The sequence below is a fragment of the Nerophis ophidion genome, linkage group LG03 (genome assembly GCF_033978795.1).
Source record: "Nerophis ophidion isolate RoL-2023_Sa linkage group LG03, RoL_Noph_v1.0, whole genome shotgun sequence".
Taxonomy (NCBI): Eukaryota; Metazoa; Chordata; class Actinopteri; order Syngnathiformes; family Syngnathidae; genus Nerophis; species Nerophis ophidion.
In genome coordinates this window covers 14,313,211-14,330,381 of record NC_084613.1, presented here as the reverse complement: position 1 = coordinate 14,330,381, position 17,171 = coordinate 14,313,211, and the positions used below count along the sequence as shown (strand labels likewise).

General features: G+C 41.7%; 1 protein-coding gene across 2 annotated transcripts in view; it reads left to right on the top strand.

The window, feature by feature from the left end:
• Positions 1 to 17,171, top strand: part of LOC133549160 (plasma membrane calcium-transporting ATPase 1-like) — a 58,436-nt gene that overhangs the window by 9,642 nt on the left and 31,623 nt on the right. Inside the window, exons 3-7 of one of the 2 annotated variants that reach the window (XM_061894323.1) lie at positions 9,463 to 9,660; positions 11,976 to 12,233; positions 12,346 to 12,471; positions 15,240 to 15,434; positions 17,138 to 17,161. In XM_061894323.1, coding sequence (XP_061750307.1) covers positions 9,463 to 9,660; positions 11,976 to 12,233; positions 12,346 to 12,471; positions 15,240 to 15,434; positions 17,138 to 17,161 — 801 coding nt within the window. The remainder of the gene's footprint in view (positions 1 to 9,462; positions 9,661 to 11,975; positions 12,234 to 12,345; positions 12,472 to 15,239; positions 15,435 to 17,137; positions 17,162 to 17,171) is intronic. The other variant, XM_061894324.1, reaches the window with a different exon arrangement.

Sequence of the window (17,171 nt, the reverse complement as noted above, 5' to 3'; positions counted from 1 at the left end):
TGGGGCATGGTCTCCTCCCCAACCCGGAGATGGCACTCCACCCTTTTCCGGGCGAGAACCATGGACTCGGACTTGGAGGTGCTGATTCTCATTCCGGTCGCTTCACACTCGGCTGCGAACCGATCCAGCGAGAGCTGAAGATCCCGGTCAGATGAAGCCATCAGGACCACATCATCTGCAAAAAGCAGAGACCTAATCCTGCGGTTACCAAACCGGAACCCCTCAACGCCTTGACTGCGCCTAGAAATTCTGTCCATAAAAGTTATGAACAGAATCGGTGACAAAGGACAGCCTTGGCGGAGTCCAACCCTCACTGGAAATGTGTTCGACTTACTGCCGGCAATGCGGACCAAGCTCTGGCACTGATCGTACAGGGAACGGACCGCCGCAATAAGACAGTCCGATACCCCATACTCTCTGAGCACTCCCCACAGGACTTCCCGAGGGACACGGTCGAATGCCTTCTCCAAGTCCACAAAGCACATGTAGACTGGTTGGGCAAACTCCCATGCACCCTCAAGAACCCTGCCGAGAGTATAGAGCTGGTCCACAGTTCCACGACCAGGACGAAAACCACACTGTTCCTCCTGAATCCGAGGTTCGACTATCCGACGTAGCCTCCTCTCCAGTACACCTGAATAAACCTTACCGGGAAGGCTGAGGAGTGTGATCCCACGATAGTTGGAACACACCCTCCGGTCCCCCTTCTTAAAGAGAGGAACCACCACCCCGGTCTGCCAATCCAGAGGTACCGCCCCCGATGTCCACGCGATGCTGCAAAGTCTTGTCAACCAAGACAGCCCCACAGCATCCAGAGCCTTAAGGAACTCCGGGCGGATCTCGTCCACCCCTGGGGCCTTGCCACCGAGGAGCTTTTTAACTACCTCAGCGACCTCAGCCCCAGAAATAGGTGAGTCCACCACAGATTCCCCAGGCACTGCTTCCTCATAGGAAGACGTGTTGGTGGGATTGAGGAGGTCTTCGAAGTATTCCTTCCACCTATCCACAACATCCGCAGTCGAGGTCAGCAGAACACCATCCGCACCATACACGGTGTTGATAGTGCACTGCTTCCCCTTCCTGAGGCGGCGGGCGGTGGTCCAGAATCGCTTCGAAGCTGTCCGGAAGTCGTTTTCCATGGCTTCCCCGAACTCTTCCCATGTCCGAGTTTTTGCCTCCGCGACCGCTGAAGCTGCACACCGCTTGGCCTGTCGGTACCTGTCCACGGCCTCCGGAGTCCTATGAGCCAAAAGGACCCGATAGGACTCCTTCTTCAGCTTGACGGCATCCCTCACCGCTGGTGTCCACCAAGGGGTTTTAGGATTGCCGCCCCGACAGGCACCAACTACCTTGCGGCCACAGCTCCGATCTGCCGCCTCGACAATAGAGGTGCGGAACATGGTCCACTCGGACTCAATGTCCAGCACCTCCCTCGTGACATGTTCAAAGTTCTTCCGGAGGTGGGAATTGAAACTTTGTCTGACAGGAGACTCTGCCAGACGTTCCCAGCAGACCCTCACAATGCGTTTGGGCCTCCCAGGTCTGTCCGGCATCCTCCCCCACCATCGCAGCCAACTCACCACCAGGTGGTGATCGGTAGAAAGCTCCGCCCCTCTCTTCACCCGAGTGTCCATAACATGAGGCCGCAAATCCGATGACACAACTACAAAGTCGATCATGGAACTGCGGCCTAGGGTGTCCTGGTGCCAAGTGCACATATGGGCACCCTTATGTTTGAACATGGTGTTTGTTATGGACAAACTGTGACGAGCACAAAAGTCCAATAACAAAACACCACTCGGGTTCAGATCCGGGCGGCCATTCTTCCCAATCACGCCTCTCCAGGTTTCACTGTCGTTGCCAACGTGAGCGTTGAAGTCTCCCAGTAGGACAAGGGAATCACCCGGGGGAGCACTTTCCAGTACTCCCTCGAGCGCTTCCAAAAAGGGTGGGTACTCTGAACTGCTGTTTGGTGCGTAAGCACAAACAACAGTCAGGACCCGTCCCCCCACCCGAAGGCGGAGGGAGGCTACCCTTTCGTCCACCGGGTTGAACTCCAACGTACAGGCTTTGAGCCGGGGGGAAACAAGAATTGCCACCCCAGCCCGTCGCCTCTCACTGCCGGCAACGCCAGAGTGGAAGAGGGTCCAATCCCTCTCGAGAGAAGTGGTTCCAGAGCCCTTGCTGTGCGTCGAAGTGAGTCCGACTATATCCAGCCGGAATTTCTCGACTTCGCGCACTAGCTCAGGCTCTTTCCCCCCCAGTGACGTGACGTTCCACGTCCCAAGAGCTAGCTTCTGTAGCCGAGGATCGGACCGCCAAGTGCCCTGCCTTCGGCTGTCGCCCAGCTCACAATGCACCCGACCTCTATGGCCCCTGCTATGGGTGGTGAGCCCATTGGAGGGGTGACCCACGTTGCCTCTTCGGGCTGTGCCCGGCCGGGCCCCATGGGAACAGGCCCGGCCACCAGGCGCTCGCCATCGTGCCCCACCTCCGGGCCTGGCTCCAGAGGGGGGGCCCCGGTGACCCGCGTCCGGGCGAGGGAAATCTGGGTCCATGATGTTTCTTCTTCATAAAGGTCTTCGAGCTGCTCTTTGTCTGATCCCTCACCTAGAACCTGTTTGCCTTGGGAGACCCTACCAGGGGGCTTTATGCCGCCGGACAACATAGCTCCTAGGATCATTGGGACACGCAAACTCCTCTACCACGATAAGGTTGCAGCTCAGAGAGGAGTTTCATGTAGTTTCATGTAGTTTCAATTATGTAATAATGTTGTAGATTGATAGTTGGGAAATGACCAAATTTCAATGGTCAAATCAACTTCACAACACAACATTGATTAAATGTCGTCAAAAAGAATGTTGTTTCAACATTGTATTTGTGTTGTATAATATTGGTTGGAAAAATGGCCAAAATTCAGATGTCAAATAAACGTCACAACCTGACATTAATTAAACGTCGTCAAAAAGCATGTTGTTTCAACGTTGTATTTGTTTTGTAGAAGATTGGTTGGAAAAAGGACAAAATTTCAATGGTCAAATCAACGTCACAACCACACATTAATTAAACGTTTCAAGGTTGTATTTTTGTTGTAGAATACTGGTTCAAAAATGACTGAAATTCAATGGTCAAATTAACGTCAGAATCCAACATTGATTGAACGTCGTCAAAAAGCATGTTGTTTCAATGATGTAATAATGTTGTAGAATATTGGTTGGAATAATAACCACATTTCAAAGGTCAAATCAACGTCACAACCCGTCATTGATTAAACATCGTCAAAAAGCATGTTGTTTCTTCAACGATGAAATTAATGTTGTAGAATATTGGTTGGAAAAATTACCAAAATTCAATGGACAAAATGAATGTCACAACCCGACATCGAATAAACATTGTCAAAAAGCATGTTGTTTCAACGTTGCATTTGTGTTGTAGAATATTGGTTAGAAAAATGACCAAATTTCAATAGTTTTCATTTCAACGTCACAACCCGACATTAATTAAACTTTGTCAAAAGGAATTTTGTTTCAACGTTGTATTTGTGTTGTAGAATACTGGTTCGAAAATGAGCAAAATTCAATGGTCAAATAAAGGTCAGAATCCAACATTGATTAAACGTCGTCAAAAAGCAAGTTGTTTCAACGTTGCATTTGTGTTGTAGAATATTGGTTAGAAAAATGACCAAATTTCAATAGTTTTCATTTCAATGTCACAACCCGACATTAATTAAACTTTGTCAAAAGGAATTTTGTTTCAACGTTGTATTCGTGTTGTAGAAAACTGGTTCGAAAATGACCAAAATTCAATGGTCAAATCAAGGTCAGAATCCAACATTGATTAAACGTCGTCAAAAAGCAAGTTGTTTCAACGTTGCATTTGTGTTGTAGAATATTGGTTAGAAAAATAACCAAATTTCAATGGTTTTCATTTCAACGTCACAACCCGACATTAATTAAACTTTGTCAAAAGGAATTTTGTTTCAACGTTGTATTCGTGTTGTAGAAAACTGGTTCGAAAATGACCAAAATTCAATGGTCAAATCAAGGTCAGAATCCAACATTGATTAAACGTCGTCAAAAAGCAAGTTGTTTCAACGTTGCATTTGTGTTGTAGAATATTGGTTAGAAAAATAACCAAATTTCAATGGTTTTCATTTCAACGTCACAACCCGACATTAATTAAACGTTGTCAAAAGGAATTATGTTTCAACGTTTTATATGTGTTGTAGAATACTGGTTCAAAAATGACCAAAATTCAATGGTCAAATCAACGTCACAATCCAAAATTTATTAAACGTCGTCAAAAAGCATGTTGTTTCAATGATGTAATAATGTTGTAGAATAATGGTTGGAAAAATTACCAAAATTCAATGGACAAAATGAACGTCACAACCCGACATTGAATAAACGTCGTCAAAAAGCATGTTGTTTCAACGTTGTATTTGTGTTGTAGAAGATTGGTTGGAAAAATGACGAAATTTCAATGGTCAAATCAACGTCACAAACCGACATTAATTAAACGTTGTCAAAAGGAATTTTGTTTCAACGTTGTATTTGTGTTGTAGAATACTGGTTCGAAAATGACCAACATTCAATGGTCAAATCAACGTCAGAATCCGTCATTGATTAAACGTCGTCAAAAAGCATGTTGTTTCAATGATGTAATAATGTTGTAGAATATTGGTTGGAAAAATAACCAAATTTCAATTGTCAAATCAACATCATAACCCGTCATTGATTAAACGTCGTCAAAAAAAATGTTGTTTCTTCCACGATGTATTAATGTTGTAGAATATTGGTTGGAAAAATGACCAAAATTCAATGGACAAAATGAACGTCACAACCCGACATTGAATAAACGTCGTCAAAAAGCATGTTGTTTCAACGTTGTATTTGTGTTGTACAATATTGGTTGGAAAAATGACCAAAATTCAATGGTCAAATCAACGTCAGAATCCAACATTGATTAAACGTCGTCAAAAAGCATGTTGTTTCAATTATGTAATAATGTCGTAGAATAATAGTTGTGAATGACCAAATTTGAATGGTCAAATCAACGTCAGAATCCGACATCATCAAATAGCATGTTGTTTCAACGTTATGTTTGAGTTGCTCAACGTCAGGACCTAATTCAACAAATTCTCAACGTTGTTTCAATGTCTTGTGCCTGCTGGGATTGGTACCAAAATGTTGGTAGAGCAACGTACCTTAGTGCTCTTACTTTGACTTTTTGCAAACTGTGCTTACCCTGAGGTGGAGGATGTTTTTTTGTGTTATAGCTTGCTTATGTCCAATGACATTTGCCCACCCTCATTATTAATTCAGTGTGTGTGTGTGTGTGTGTGCGTGTGTGTGCGTGTGTGCGTGTGTGTGTGTGTGCGTGGTAAGTAAACACCTCCACAGATGCCACAGGGTGCTAAAATGTCAGCAGTATGATGAAAAATCAATGTACTTCCTTCCTTGGTGTGAAGTCACTGAGTTGAGTATCAATAATAAAGTTCATGTATACAATTTGCAATTGCGATAAGTATTGCGTGTGTAAATTTTCTGTGTGCAAGCTGCCGATAAGTGTGAGCGGAACTGAAATGGTTGAGTGGAGTGTGTGGAAGTTGGAACAACGAGGTTTGGGGAGTAGATGTTGTCAGGTTCAAACACTGATGACATCTATTAAACCAGACAAGAAGCAAGGAATTAAACAGAGACATAATTAAATTTAGCTCAATTGAGGAGAGACGTATGGGCTGTACTCTTGTACAATCTCCATCACGCTCTGGCAAAAGATTGTAGGCCTCCTCTTTTATTTGGACTTTCCCTGATTACATGGCAAGACCTGTTTGGGGTCATAAACAGCCATCGCTGTTTATTACATACAGTTAAAAAAAGTTTGGTTAAAGAAAAGGTCGTAAAAGAGTTCAAAGACAAAGTCCCTGGAGGGGAGTCGGGTCCTTTTTCCTCTTCGCTTTGTAGTTCTTGGGTCAAGACAACGTCTTTTTGTGGATTATAATAGGAGAAAGAAACCGAACACCTTCATGTTGCTTCCCATCCTACACAGTGGCGTTTTACAAGCCTTTTGTTTGGTAGGATCAATGACAGCATTTGTCTGCTCGCCGGGAACACATTGAAACACAACATTTTGTGATAACTTAGATACAATAATTCTAACAGATATGGAGATGTAAAGCTGGAGGTGTAGAAATGGAGGTGTACAGATGGACGTGTAAAGATGGAGGTGTAAAGATGGAGGTGTAAAGATGGAGGTGTAAAGATGGAGGTGTGGAGATGGAGGTGTAAAGATGGAGGTGTAGAGAAGAAGGTGTAGAGATGGAGATGTAAAGATGGAGGTGTAAAGATGGAGGTGTAGAGATCGAGATGTAAAGATGGAGGTGTAGAGATGGAGGTGTGGAGGTGGAGGTGTAGAGATGGAGGTGTAAAGATGTAGGTGTGGAGATGGAGGTGTAGAGATGGAGGTGTAAAGATGGAGGTGTGGAGATGGAGGTGTAGAGATGGAGGTGTAAAGATGGAGCTGTAAAGATGGAGATGGAGGTGTGGAGATGGGGGTGAAAAGCTGGAGATGTGTGTAGAGATGGAGGTGTAAAGATGGAGGTGTAAAGATGGAGGTGTGAGATGGATGTGTAAAGATGGAGGTGTAGAGATGGAGATGTAAAGTTGGAGGTGAAGAGTTGGAGCTATAAAGATGGAGGTGTGGAGATGGAGGTGTAGAGATGGAGATGTGAAGTTGGAGGTGTAGAGATGGAGGTGTGGAGATGGAGGTGTAGAGATGGGGTGTAAAGACAGAGGTGTGAGATGGAGGTGTAAAGACAGAGGTGTGAGATGGAGGTGTAAAGATGGTGGTGTAAAGATGGAGATATGGAGGTGTAAAGATGGAGGTGTGAGATGGAGGTGTAAAGATGGAGGTGTAAAGACAGAGGTGTGAGATGAAGGTGTAAAGATGGAGGTGTGGAGATGGTGGTGTAAAGATGGAGATATTGAGGTGCAAAGATGGAGGTGTGACACAGAGGTGTAAAGATGGAGGTGTACAGATGGAGGTGTAAAGATGGAGGTGTGACATGGAGGTGTAAAGATGGAGGTGTAGAGATGGAGGTGTCGAGATGGAGTTGTAAAGATGGAGGTGTAGAGATGGAGGTGTAAAGATGGAGGTGTAAAGATTGAGGTATGGAGATGGAGGTGCAAAGATAGAGGTGGAGAGACGGAGCTGTAGAGATGGAGGTGTGTAGATGGAGGTGTAGAGATGGAGTTGTAAAAATGGAGGTTTAAAGTTGGAGGTGTAAAGATGGAGGTGTAGAGATGGAGTTGTAAAGATGGAGGTTTTAAGTTGGAGGTGTAATGATGGAGGTGTAGAGATGGAGGTGTAGAGAATGGAGTTCTAAAGATGGAGGTGTAGAGATGGAAGTGTGGAGATGGAGGTGTAGCGGTGGAGTTGTGAAGATGGAGGTTTAAAGACGGGGGTGTAGAGGCGGAGAATTGGAGGTGTAGAGATGGAGATGTAAATATGGAGGTGTAAAGATGGAGGTGGAGAGATGGAGGTGTAAAGATGGAGGTATAATGATGGAAGTGTGGATATGGAGATGTAAAGATGGAGGTGTAGAGATGGAGATGTAAAGTTGGAGGTGTAGAGTTGGAGGTATAAAGATGGAGGTGTGGAGATGGAGGTGTAGAGATGGAGATGTGAAGTTGGAGGTGTAGAGATGGAGCTGTAGAGATGGAGGTGTAAAGATGGAAGTGTAAAGACAGAGGTGTGAGATGGAGGTGTAAAGATGGTGGTGTAAAGATGGAGATATGGAGGTGTAAAGATGGAGGTGTGAGATGGAGGTGTAAAGATGGAGGTGTAAAGACAGAGATGTGAGATGAAGGTGTAAAGATGGAGGTGTGGAGATGGTGGTGTAAAGATGGAGGTGTAAAGACAGAGGTGTGAGATGGAGGTGCAAAGATGGAGGTGTGACACAGGTGTAAAGATGGAGGTGTACAGATGGAGGTGTAAAGATGGAGGTGTGACATGGAGGTGTAAAGATGGAGGTGTAGAGATGGAGGTGTCGAGATGGAGGTGTAAAGATGGAGGTGTAGAGATGGAGGTTTGGAGATGGAGGTGTGGAGATGGAGGTGTAGAGATGGAGGTGTAAAGATGGAGGTGTAAAGATTGAGGTATGGAGATGGAGGTGCAAAGATAGAGGTGGAGAGACGGAGCTGTAGAGATGGAGGTGTGTAGATGGAGGTGTAAAGATGGAGGTGTAGAGATGGAGTTGTAAAGATGGAGGTTTTAAGTTGGAGGTGTAATGATGGAGGTGTAGAGATGGAGGTGTAGAGAATGGAGGTCTAAAGATGGAGGTGTAAATATGGAAGTGTGGAGATGGAGGTGTAGAGATGGAGGAGTAGAGGTGGAGTTGTGAAGATGGAGGTGTAGCGATGGAGGTGTGAGATGGAGGTGTAAAGACGGGGGTGTAAAGGTGGAGGTGGAGAATTGGAGGTGTAGAGATGGAGATGTAAATATGGAGGTGTAAAGATGGAGGTGGAGAGATGGAGGTGTAAAGATGGAGGTGTGAGATAGAGGTGTAAAGATGGAGGTGGAGAGATGGAGGTGTAAAGATGGAGGTATAATGATGGCGGTGTAGAGATGGAGGTGTAAAGATGGAGGTGTAGAAATGGAGCTGTAGAGATGGAGGTGTGTAGATGGAGGTGTATAGATTGTGTAGAGGTGGAGGTGTGGAGATGGAGGTGTAAAGATGGAGGTGTAGGGATGGAGTTGTAAAAATGGAGGTTTAAAGTTGGAGGTGTAATGATGGAGGTGTAGAGAATGGAGGTCTAAAGATGGAGGTGTAAAAATGGAAGTGTTGAGATGGAGGTGTAGAGATGGAGGTGTAGAGGTGGAGTTGTGAAGATGGAGGTGTAGAGATGGAAGTGTAAAGACGGGGGTGTAAAGGTGGAGGTGGAGAATTGGAGGTGTAAAGATGGAGGTGTGAGATGGAGGTGTAAAGATGGAGGTGGAGAGATGGAGGTGTAAAGATGGAGGTATAATGATGGCGGTGTATAGATGGAGGTGTAGAAATGGAGGTGTGGAGATGGAGGTGTAAAGACAGAGGTGTAAAGATGGAGGTGTCGAAATGGAGGTGTAGAGATAGAGGTGTATGATGGAAGTGTAAAGATGGAGGTGGAGAGATGGAGGTGTGAAGATGGAGGTGTAAAAAGGTTAGTTGGGGAAAAAAAGATGGAGTGGAGCACCTGACAGCAACATCGGATCTTTGTCCTGACTCTTCTTCATGTGATCTGGTGTGGCCAGGCAGCCAATCAGCTGCAGGTGAGGGGAAACAGCTTTCAGGGAGACAAGCAGGAAACAGAACCAAAATAAGAGCGCTGACAGGAAATGAAACAAACACAGAGGAAAAAGTCTCACCTAACCAACCTGTCAGTAGGAAGATGTTATTGTAATGATGGTGATGATGTGTTGCAGGTGTGGATGGAACGTGGGAGGACCTGGACAGAAGGAAGCAGGTGTTCGGACAGAACATCATCCCCCCCAAAAAGCCAAAAACCTTTGTGCAGTTAGTGTGGGAGGCGCTGCAGGATGTGACGCTCATCATCCTGGAAGTGGCCGCCGTCGTCTCTCTTGGCCTTTCTTTCTACAGACCGCCAGACGTGGACAGACAGAGTGAGTGAGTCGCCTCTGACCTCTGACCTCTCACCCCCCTACCCCCCCTATAATAATGATAAATTAATGATATGTTTATATGAATAATTTAATTAAATGTAATGATATTTTGCCGTATTTTATTTTGACTCTCTAACAAACTACACAAACTACAAATGCTATAATAATAATAAATTAATGATATATTTATATTAATAATTTAATTAAATCTAATGATATTTTTGCCGTATTTTATTTTGACTCTCCAACAAACTACACAAACTTTAAATGCTATAATAATAATAAATTCATGATAAATGTATATGAATAATGTAATTAAATTTAAGGATATTTTGTTGTATTTTATTTTGACTCTCCAACAAACTACATAAACTATAAATGCAATAATAATGATAAAATAATGATATATTTATATTAATAATTTAATTAAATTTAATGATATTTTGCCATATTTTATTTTGACTCTCCAACAAACTACACAAACTATAAATGCTATTTTAATAATAAATTAATGATAAATGTATATGAATAATGTAATTAAATTTAAGGATATTTTGTTGTATTTTATTCTGACTCTCTAACAAACTACACAAACTATAAATGCTATAATAATGATAAATGAATGATACATTTATACAAATAATTTAATTCAATTGAAAGATATTTTGCCGTATTTTATTTTGACTCTCCAACAAACTACACAAACTATAAATGCTATTTTAATAATAAATTAATGATACATTTATATTAATAATTTAATTACATTTTTGTTTGTATTTTATTCTGACTCTCCAACAAATTACACAAACTATAAATGCTATAATGATAAATTAATGCAAAATGTATATAATTAATTTAATTACATTTAATGATATTTTGCTGTATTTTATTTTTACTCTCCAACAAACTACACAAACTAGAAACACAATAATGATCAATTTATATGAATAATTGCAGTAAGCTATATGATATTTTGTTGTATTCAATTTTGACTCTCGAACAAACTACACAATCTATGAATGCTATAATAATGATATATTGATATGAATAATTTGATTAAATGTAATTATATTTTGCCGTATTTTATTTGGACTCTCCAACAAACTACACAAACTATAAATGCTATAGTAATAATAAATTAATGATAAATTTATATGAATAATTTAATTACATTTAAGGATATTTTGTTTGTATTTTATTTTGACTCTCCAACAAATTACACAAACTATAAATGCTATAATGATAAATTAATGCAAAATGTATATAATTAATTTAGATACATTTAATGATATTTTGTTGTATTTTATTTTAACTCTTCAACAAACTACACAAACTATAAATGCATTAATAATGATAAATTAATGATACATTTATATGAATAATTTAATTAAATGTAATGATAATTTGCTGTATTTTATTTTGACTCTCCAACAAACTATACAAACTATAAATGCTTTAATGATAAACTAATGCTAAATGTATATGATTAGTTTAGTTAAATACAATTATATTTTGCTGTATTTTATTCTGACTCTCCAACAAACTAAACAAACTATAGATGCTTTAATAATGATAAATTAATGCTATTTTTTATGATTAATTTGTTTAATTTTAATATTTTGTTGCATTTTATTTTGACTCTCCAACAAACTACACAAACTATAAATGCATTAATAATGATAAAGTAATGATACATTTATATAAATCATTTCATTAAATGTAATGATAATTTGCTGTATTTTATTTTGACTCTCCAACAAACTACACAAACTACAATACAAATAATAAAATGGATGAGTGAATATTATAATATAATAAATTAATGATAAATTTATATGAATAATATCATTACATTTAAGGATATTTTGTTGTATTTTATTCTGACTCTCCAAAAAACTACACAAACTATAAATGCTATAATGATAAACTAATGCTGAATTTATATGATTAATTTCATTTAATTCAATTATATTTTGATGTATTTTATTCTGACTCTCCAACAAAGTACACAAACTATAAATGCTATAATAATGATACATTTATGGTAATGTTTTATGATTAATTTAGAACATTTTAATGATTTTTTGTTGTATTTTATTTTGACTCTCCAACTATAAACTACACAAACTACCATACAAATAATAAAATGAATGAGTGAATATTATAATACATTATAAAGGAGTGTGTACCTAATAAAGTGGGTTATTATTCATCAACACTTTGGATGTATTATTGGGGTCACTCTGTGTTGATTATAAACAGTATTTCTGTCCCAGTAAAGTCTGAATAAAGGAGGTTTTGTAATCTGGGGTCAGGTTGCGGCAAGGCGGCGGGCGGCGGGGGCGAGGAGGGCGAGGCGGAGGCGGGCTGGATCGAGGGCGCGGCCATCCTGTTATCGGTGGTGTGTGTGGTCCTGGTGACCGCCTTCAACGACTGGAGCAAAGAGAAACAGTTCCGTGGTCTGCAGACTCGCATCGAGCAGGAGCAGAAGTTCTCTGTGGTCAGGGCGGGTCAGCTGACCCACATCAACGTGGCCGACATTGTGGTCGGCGACATCGCCCAGGTCAAATACGGTGAGCGTGTGTGTGTGTGTGTGTGTGTGTGTGTGTGTGTGCGTGTGTGTGTGTGTGTGTGTGTGTGTGTGTGTGTGTGTGTGTGTGTCTTATGCACCACCTGTCCTTCCAGGTGATCTGCTCCCCGCTGACGGCATCCTGATCCAAGGCAACGACCTGAAGATCGACGAGAGCTCGCTGACGGGAGAGTCGGATCACGTGAAGAAGAATCAGGACAAAGATCCTATGTTGCTGTCAGGTGCTCCACTCCATCTTTTGTTTTCCCCCCAACTCACCTCTTTACACCTCCATCTCTACACCTCCATATTTATACCTCCATCTTTACGCCTCGATCTCCACACCTCCATCTCTACACCTCCATCTCTATACCGCCATCTTTACACCTCCATCTCTACTTCGCCATCTTTACACCTCCATCTACACCTCCATCTCTACACCTCCATCTCTATACCGCCATCTTTACACCTCCATCTCTACTTCGCCATCTTTACACCTCCATCTTTACACCTCCATCTACACCGTCATCTCTACACCTCCATCTTTATACCTCCATCTTTACACCTCCATATTTATACCTCCATCTTTACACTTCCATCTCCACACCTCCATCTTTACACCTCCATCTCTACACCTCCATATTTATACCTCCATCTCTACACCTCCATATTTATACCTCCATCTTTACACTTCCATCTCCACACCTCCATCTTTACACCTCCATCTCTACACCTCCATATTTATACCTCCATCTCTACACCTCCATATTTATACCTCCATCTTTACACTTCCATCTCCACACCTCCATCTTTACACCTCCATCTCTACACCTCCATATTTATACCTCCATCTCTACACCTCCATATTTATACCTCCATCTCTACACTTCCATCTTTACACCTCCATCTCTACACTTCCATCTTTACACCTCCATCTCTACACCTTCATCTTTACACCTCCATCTTTACACCTCCATATTTATACCTCCATCTCTACACTTCCATCTTTACACCTCCATCTCTACACTTCCATCTTTACACCTCCATCTCTACACCTTCATCTTTACACCTCCATCTTTACACCTCCATCTCCACACCTCCATCTCTACACCTCCATCTTTACACCTCCATCTCTCCACCTCCATATTTATACCTCCATCTCCACACCTCCATCTCTACACCTCCATCTCTACACCTCCATATTTATACCTCCATCTCTACACTTCCATCTTTACACCTCCATCTCTACACCTCCATCTCTACACCTCCATATTTATACCTCCATCTTTACACCTCCATCTTTACACCTCCATCTCTCCACCTCCATATTTATACCTCCATCTCTACACCTCCATCTTTACATCTCCATCTAGACCTCCATCTTTACACCTCCATCTCCACACCTCCATCTCTACACCTCCATCTCTACACCTCCATATTTATACTTCCATCTTTACACCTCCATCTCCACACCTCCATCTCCACACCTCCATCTCTACACCTCCATCTCTACACCTCCATATTTATACCTCCATCTCTACACTTCCATCTTTACACCTCCATCTCTACACCTCCATATTTATACCTCCATCTCTACACTTCCATCTTTACACCTCCATCTCTACACCTCCATCTCTATACCGCCATCTTTACACCTCCCTCTCTACTTCGCCATCTTTACACCTCCATCTACACCGTCATCTCTTCACCTCCATCTTTACACCTCCATCTAAACCTCCATCTAGACCTCCATCTTTACACCTCCATCTTTATACGTCCATCTTTACACCTCCATCTCTACTTCGCCATCTTTACACCTCCATCTACACCGACATCTCTACACTTCCATCTTCACACCTCCATCTAAACCTCCATCTAGACCTCCATCATTACACCTCCATCTTTGCACCGATCGCACTGGTACCCCATTTGTGTGTACTTTTTGGTAGCCTACTGCAGTGTACTTTTTAGTACCTTCCTGCTGTGTATGTTTTTGGTACCCTATTGCTGAGTACTTTTTAGTATCCCATCAGTGGGTACTTTTTTGGTACCCTACTGCAATGTACTTTTTTAGTACTTTCTTCTGGGTACTTTTTAGGTACCCATTGCTAGGTACTTTTTTGGTACCCTCTGCTGCAAAATTCTTTGGCACCCTACTGCATCGTTCTTTTTTAGTACCCTGTTGCTGGGTACTTTTTGGTACCCTACTGCTAGGTACTTTTTGGTACCCTACTGCAATGTACTTTTTTAGTACTTTCTTCTGGGTACTTTTTTGGTACCCTATTGCTAGGTACTTTTTTGGTACCCTTTGCTGCAAAAATTTTTGGCACCCTACTGCATCGTACTTTTGTAGTACCCTCTTGCCGGGTACTTTTTGGTACCCTACTGCAGTGTACTTTTTGGTACCCTACTACTGGGGTCATGTTTCCTCACGTTTCCTCTCATGTCATCTCATAGCTTGTGTTTGTAAAAAAAACATTTTAAATATTTTTTTTTATTTTTTATAATATAGCGTTAACAAAACGTCTGTATTTTTATAATATAGCGTTATATTTTTATAACACAGCGTTAACAAAACGTCTGTATTAATCGGACAAATTAACTTGAGGACTATTTGCAAATGACAAATGAGAAGGAATAGAGATTTTTTTTATCGTGTTAATCGAGTTCTTCAGACTCTAGCAGCAAAGTATCCTTCCAGCGACAGCCAGTCAAAGCCGAAGTGTGACATAAAAGGAAACATGTGTGACGTAAGAGGGAACATGACCCCGGAAGTAAATGGGGGGATTGAGGTTTTTGTAGGGGGGAAGAAATTTGGCGTGACAGTAGCCTTCTGTTGGGTACTTTTTTTGGTACTCTACTGCTGGTTATTTTTCGATAAGCCTTTTGTTGGATAATTTTTTGGTACCCTTCTGCTGCATACTTTTTGGTACCCTATTGCTGGGTAGTTTTTGGCCCAATAAACCAGGAAGTACCTAACAGACAAACACATGTTGTGGGGCGCCCGCAGGCACGCACGTGATGGAGGGCTCGGGCAAGATGGTGGTGACGGCGGTGGGGGTCAACTCTCAGACGGGCATCATCTTTGCCCTGCTGGGCGCCGGCGAGGACGGCGAGGGCGGCGACGAGGACAAGGCGGAGAAGGAGAAGAAGAAGAGGAGCAAAAGGAAAGAGGAGCTCAAGAAGAGGAAGAAAGACAAGAAAGGTACGTCTTGTTTGTTGTCGGCATACCTCATAATAACAATATTTACATAATGATATAATATATTATAATATCATTTTAAATCATATTATATAATATACTGTATTATATTGTATGATATGATATATTATTATATAATATATTATAATAATAAGATATGATATGATAATGTAATATAACATATTATAGTATAAATTTCATGTCATTTGATATAAGATATTATGATACAATATATTGTAAGTTATTATGATATGATATAATATACCGTTATAATATAATAAAATAATATAATATGATATGATATAATATCATATATTATAATATATTAGAATATAATATCAAATGATATAATAAAATATAGTATAATATAAAAAATTTAAATAATACGATATGATATAATGTAATATAACATATTATAATATTATATAATACCATATAATATATGTCAATATGATATGAAATGATAAGTGTCAGAGCTTGGTCCGCATTGCTGGCAGTAAGTCGGACACGTTTCCAGTGAGGGTTGGACTCCGCCAAGGCTGTCCTTTGTCACCGATTCTGTTCATAACTTTTATGGACAGAATTTCTAGGCGCAGCCAAGGCGTTGAGGGGTTCCGGTTTGGTGGCCACGGGATTAGGTCTCTGCTTTTTGCAGATGATGTAGTCCTGATGGCTTCATCTGGCCGGGATCTTCAGCTCTCACTGGATCGGTTCGCAGCCGAGTGTGAAGCGACCGGAATGAGAATCAGCACCTCCAAGTCCGAGTCCATGGTTCTCGCCCGGAAAAGGGTGGAGTGCCATCTCCGGGTTGGGGAGGGGACCCTGCCCCAAGTGGAGGAGTTCAAGTACCTAGGAGTCTTGTTCACGAGTGGGGGAAGAGTGGATCGTGAGATCGACAGGCGGATCGGTGCGGCGTCTTCAGTAATGCGGACGTTGTATCGATCCGTTGTGGTGAAGAAGGAGCTGAGCCGGAAGGCAAAGCTCTCAATTTACCGGTCGATCTACGTTCCCATCCTCACCTATGGTCATGAGCTTTGGGTCATGACCGAAAGGATAAGATCACGGGTACAAGCGGCCGAAATGAGTTTCCTCCGCCGGGTGGCGGGGCTCTCCCTTAGAGATAGGGTGAGAAGCTCTGCCATCCGGGAGGAACTCAACGTAAAGCCGCTGCTCCTCCACATCGAGAGGAGCCAGATGAAGTGGTTCGGGCATCTGGTCAGGATGCCACCCGAACGCCTCCCTAGGGATGTGTTTATGGCACGTCCAGCTGGTAGGAGGCCACGGGGAAGACCCAGGACACGTTGGGAAGACTATGTCTCCCGGCTGGCCTGGGAACGCCTCGGGATCCCCCGGGAAGAGCTAGACGAAGTGGCTGGAGATAGGGAAGTCTGGGCTTCCCTGCTTAGGCTGCTGCCCCCGCGACCCGACCTCGGATAAGCGGAAGATGATGGATGGATGGATGGATATGAAATAATATAATAAAATATAACATAATATAATTCAATATAATATAATGAATTATTATATATATATATATATATATATATATATATATATATATATATATATATATATATATATATATATACATATACGTATACATATATATATTACATAATAGTATAGTATAATATAATATATAATAATATAATGTATTGTAACTGAGCTAATACAAAAATCAATCATCAGCTGTTACGCTTTTACAGCCAAGGAGAAAAAAGCCAAGAAAGGTAAGCGACA